This window comes from Leptonychotes weddellii, chromosome X (genome assembly GCF_054177405.1).
Source record: "Leptonychotes weddellii isolate Sample4059 chromosome X, ASM5417740v2, whole genome shotgun sequence".
Classification (NCBI taxonomy): Eukaryota; Metazoa; Chordata; class Mammalia; order Carnivora; family Phocidae; genus Leptonychotes; species Leptonychotes weddellii.
In genome coordinates, this window is record NC_138385.1 from 28030864 (window position 1) to 28035829 (window position 4966).

Sequence of the window (4966 nt, forward strand, 5' to 3'; positions counted from 1 at the left end):
CTCATCATTGGGAAATAAGTTTGATGTGCAAAATTTATAAATAATTCCTTTCTTTCCTATTTATATGAAGATGTGAGTCATTTCCCCAAGCAGTTAGGGGTTGTAGTTTGCCACTCATGTTGAGATTACCCTGGCCATTGCTTTTAGTTCTGAATTTTTAGTTCAGTGTCATCTTGGACATCTATCCAAATTTCTCGAACATTTCCTGTTGAGTACAATGATTCCTGTATCTTTTACCTCTCATTAATATTAATCCAAATATACTGTTCAATTCCTTGAGTGGAAAATATGAAATACTCGATGCTCACAAGTCCGCAAGTACAGGTAGAGGTCCTGAGGATGGGGATGGGGGAGTTTATCTCAGGACTCAACTCTGTGGATTCGAGTCCTGCTTTTGCTGCTAGTTTCAAATGAGTTTACTTAATACCTGACCTGTTTCTGCATTTCTGAAAGTAGACACGGTATTAAAAATACCTATAGCACAAAAGTATTGTGAGAATTATGTGGGAGAATGTCTCTGGAATTACTTTTTAAGCTGTACAGTGACACAAATGTATATAATTAGCCCAATGTGAATAGGGTTAAAGTGAATCCTAAAACAGCAATGGGACTGTGGAGGAGGTTTCTGGCAAAGACTCACACAGTTTGTGGGTAACTACTTTTCACAGTACATTTCCATCTTGTTTCTGAACTTGTTTTTGAAATGAATAATGGAGTGGTTGCAGCAAGGACAAAGATAACTTAAGAAAAAAAGGAGGGACGAGCACTTTTAAAATCTCGTATTTAGCCGATGAATTTAGAGTCTATTTCTACAGTGTTTCAGCTTCCTGGAAATCCCGACCGCCCCGGGTGTCTCTCACCTCCCTCTCTAACGACCCGACGCCGCAACCAAGTAGGCCGATGTCACGCCGCCTGCTTCTGGGTCTTACGTCATCAGATTGTGACATAGCGCCCTCACGTAGGTGCTCGATTGTGACGTCACACGCCCTTTGCAGTATATAAAGCCGAAAGCGGACCCGTCTTCCAGCTGCACCAGGCAGTGTGGGATGCTTGTCATCTTGGCCCGCGACTTCCCTAGTCCGGGTGACTAGTGTCCCCCTGCTTCCCAACTGCCAGCCGAGTGCCTCCGTGCCCGAGAGAAAGAGGCGGAAGAGGAAACATGAGCATGCTGTTGCTTCTTCTGAGCGGTATTCTGTTTGCTTTTCTGTTTGTCTTCTGGAAAAGCCACTTACAGGTACAGTGTGTAAGAGAAATTGGAATTAGATGAAGTGAGGTGGTTCATGGATGGGAGGTGTGTGTCTGGGGGAGCAGAACGATACTAAAATAGTAAAATAAGAGTAAGAGAAGGTTATTTCATTTCTCTTCTCTTGCAAGAGCCCCAGATGTTTACCCCCAATGCTTCTTTCTTACCGACCAATGACTGGGCAGCTGTGGTCTGCTGTAAAAGGCCCCAAGTCACTGAGTATGTGGTCAGCTTTTCACCCACTTGAAAAGTAGAGCTGAAAGTGCCCGCTCCACCACCTCCTGTTTTAGGAATCTGTACCTTCTCTCTCTTCTCTAGTTTCTACTACTCCTTAGGTTTGTTTGCCTCTTTCTCCCCTGGTTTCAGTCATCTGTATGGCAGGTATTTGGGCTTTCACAAATAATTCAGGTCAAAATGTGGGTTTCCCGGTGATATTGAAAGCTGCAAGTGACTTTAGATCTTTAGTGATCCTTTTAGATAAGGATCAGGGTCCAGGTATAGACCTACTTTTCTGTCTAAGAAATGTAAGCCAAAGATATGACATTTTGATATTTAAAGGCTACTTTCATTTTTTTTTTTTTTTTTTCAGTGTTTGGGAAGAGCGTATTTCCAAAATCAACATTGTTGATTTTCAATCTCTAATTCTTAGGGGAGGACAATCAGTTTATTTTGGTAACCGAGACTAAGCATGTTAGTTGGCAGTACAGTAGACCCTTGAACAACATAGGTTTGAACTCCATGGGTCTTTACTTTCTCTCTTTTTTTGATACAGTACAGCAAATGTATTTTCTCTTCCTTATTATTTTCTTAATAACATTTTCTTTTCTCTAGCTTTATTGTAAAAATACAGTATATAATACATATATAAGATGTGTGTTAATCAAGTGTTTTCTGTAAGGCTTCTGGTCAAGAGTAGGCTATTAGTAGTTAAGTTTTGGGAGAGTCAGAAGTTATACATGGGTTTTTGACTGCACAGAGAATCGATGCCTTTAACCCCCCCACACCTTGTTCAAAGGTCAACTGTATTTGGAAATTGTTAAACTCAATAAACTACATGTGTATAATTTCCTTCCCTTACAGAGCAGCGTTGGTGAAATGTCATCAAATTCGACTTCTCTTGCACTAGTAAGACCAACCTCTTCTACTGGGTCAACTAAGAGCAATACTGATAAGAGTCTTTCAGTCAACAGCCTCTCTCAGGATATCTTAATTAATTCCCCACACATCATAACCATGCAGAAGCGAATATTGGCAAACCTCAGGATCGTGGAATACAAGCTGGCTGAAGTGGAACATTTCCTAGTTACCAAGGGTTTAAATGGTGCATTAGTTAACTGGAAATCTGACAGGCTTAGAGAATGTAATGACAGTGGAGGCAATCATTAAAGGCACTTTGAGTGAATTCATTTGATTATATGTGTTTATACCAAATGAATTGTTTAAAAGGGGAGGGGATGCCAAGTCAGGTACAAAAACCAGATGTTTATCAATTTGCTTTTACTGACATTTTAAGAATTGATTACATGTTTTATATATTTATACATTTATATATTTTATATATACAAGTTTGACAAGTTTATAAACATATAAATATATGTATGTATATATATATATATGTTTTACTGGGGAAGGAATGAAAGTACAGTAGAGAAAGAAATGGTTCCTCAATTTTGCGTTAGAAAATAAACTACAGCAAAAAGAATATAGTTGAGATATAGTGATTTCAATTTCACTCACCTGTGAAAAACAGTTTTGGTATACAATATGCAAATGTCTTTTTGCATTAAAGAAATGGGATTTGATGGAACTCTTTCTATTATACAGAATTCTCTCTTACTACTGTCAAATCCGTAATAAGAGCTATCATTGAGCACCCTAAAATATGCCAGGCACTGTTAAGATCTTGCTTTAGACACTTGTGAAGATAATCACACAAACTCTTTACTCTTTGTAGTCAGCTCTTGAAGGGGATTTCTTCCCCATCACCCTCTCCTCCATCAATTTGATGTTATTTCATTAGAAATGTGCCTAAATCTTCCCTGAATTACAAGAATCACCTATAGAAAATGGCATGCGTTTTTCTATTTGGTGGAAAATTGACACCTCAGGGCACCTGGGTGGCTCAGTTGGTTAAGCGACTGCCTTCGGCTCAGGTCATGATCCTGGAGTCCCTGGATCGAGTCCCGCATCGGGCTCCCTGCTTGGCAAGGAGTCTGCTTCTCCCTCTGACCCTAACCCCTCTCATGTGCTCTCTCTCAAATAAATAAATAAAATCTTTAAAAAAACAAAAAGAAAAAAGAAAATTGGCACCTCAGATAGCACCAAAATATAATGATAGAATGCATGTAATATGGATTAAAATGAAGAGAAAGTGTTTCTTAACTCTAGTCAGCCGTCTATTTCAAGTATTTTATAAAAATCCAGTGTAACTGAGGAATTAATCTGTTGAAGTTCACTAATGACATTTGACTTACCCTCAAAATCTTCAGAATATCTAACACAAGGTCATTTTATATATATGTACATAGCTCACTGAAATTGTTCAATTATAGGCCTATCTGTTTTTCATGCCCCTTCTCCCCAAAATAAATTACCAGTATAAATTAAATACCTTAATCCCTTACTCCTTTAATCTTCAATCAAAAGGAAGAGGAAAAGGAATCGAAAATGTATCAGAAGGGCGCCTGGGTGGCTCAGTTGGTTAAGCGACTGCCTTCGGCTCAGGTCATGATCCTGGAGTCCCTGGATCGAGTCCCGCATCGGGCTCCCTGCTCAGCGGGGAGTCTGCTTCTCCCTCTGACCCTCCTCCCTCTCATGTGCTCTCTGTCTCTCTCATTCTCTCTGTCTCAAATAAATAAATAAAATCTTTAAAAAAAAATGTATCAGAAATTAAGGCTTAAAATGATTCCTTTTATTCCTCACTTGCTGAGAACAAAAAGCCAGAAGTAGTAGTATATGTGGTTCTTAAGCTTTTTTGAGTCATAGATCCCTTTGGTATTCTTATGAAAACTCTAGACTCTGTCCCTAGAAAATGCAAGTACACATTCACATAGAAAGATATTATGTATATTATGTATAATGTCGGTTTCATAGAACATAACCTGAAAGGTTAAGGACCTTAAGAACAGCTGAGAAGTTTCTTGCATATTTAGGCAATGTTCACTATCCTAGGCTGTGATGTTTAAACCAGTGGTCAATAATATCAGTGTATAAGCCTATTAATGATATGTTTTCATTATCTTTTTTTTAAGGAAACTGGGACATAGGACTTTCTAATTTGCCTTCCCTCATTCTTGACAAGTTTATCTCCTTTAAGTGTATAAATAAGTTATCACCTGTAAGTAGTAACTTACTCAAATAAGACAAAAATCATTTTACTTGATCTATTAATGATATATTACAATCATAAGATCTTAGATTTGATTGAAGCCATTTCCTCCTTAGCATTTTGTCCCATGTTCTATTTGAAAATAAACCTAGATTTCAGAGAGTATAATGAACAACTCTTAATTTTGTGAAACACAGTAGAAATCAGGTGGGAGATATTTTCTTCCAAGTATAACCTAGGAAGACATTATATAGGGAGAGAAGTACTTGAAGCTTCTGGATTCCATTTTCTAGATTTATCACTTACTGGCCATAGACTCCTTATTTTTCTGTCTTATTTCACTATTTGTAAGTAAACATAACCACTAATTTCACATAGAAAAAGAGACCCATAAA

At 38.0% G+C, this 4966-nt stretch overlaps 1 protein-coding gene across 1 annotated transcript; it reads left to right on the top strand.

Annotated features, from left to right (window-relative positions):
* Positions 1-1006: 1006 nt before the first annotated feature.
* CT83 (cancer/testis antigen 83) lies at positions 1007-2863 on the top strand. Its single transcript, XM_006752161.3, has 2 exons — positions 1007-1234; positions 2324-2863. The coding sequence occupies exons 1-2, from the start codon at positions 1160-1162 to the stop codon at positions 2627-2629; spliced, it is 381 nt and encodes a 126-aa protein (XP_006752224.1). The 5' UTR covers positions 1007-1159; the 3' UTR covers positions 2630-2863.
* Positions 2864-4966: the final 2103 nt, after the last annotated feature.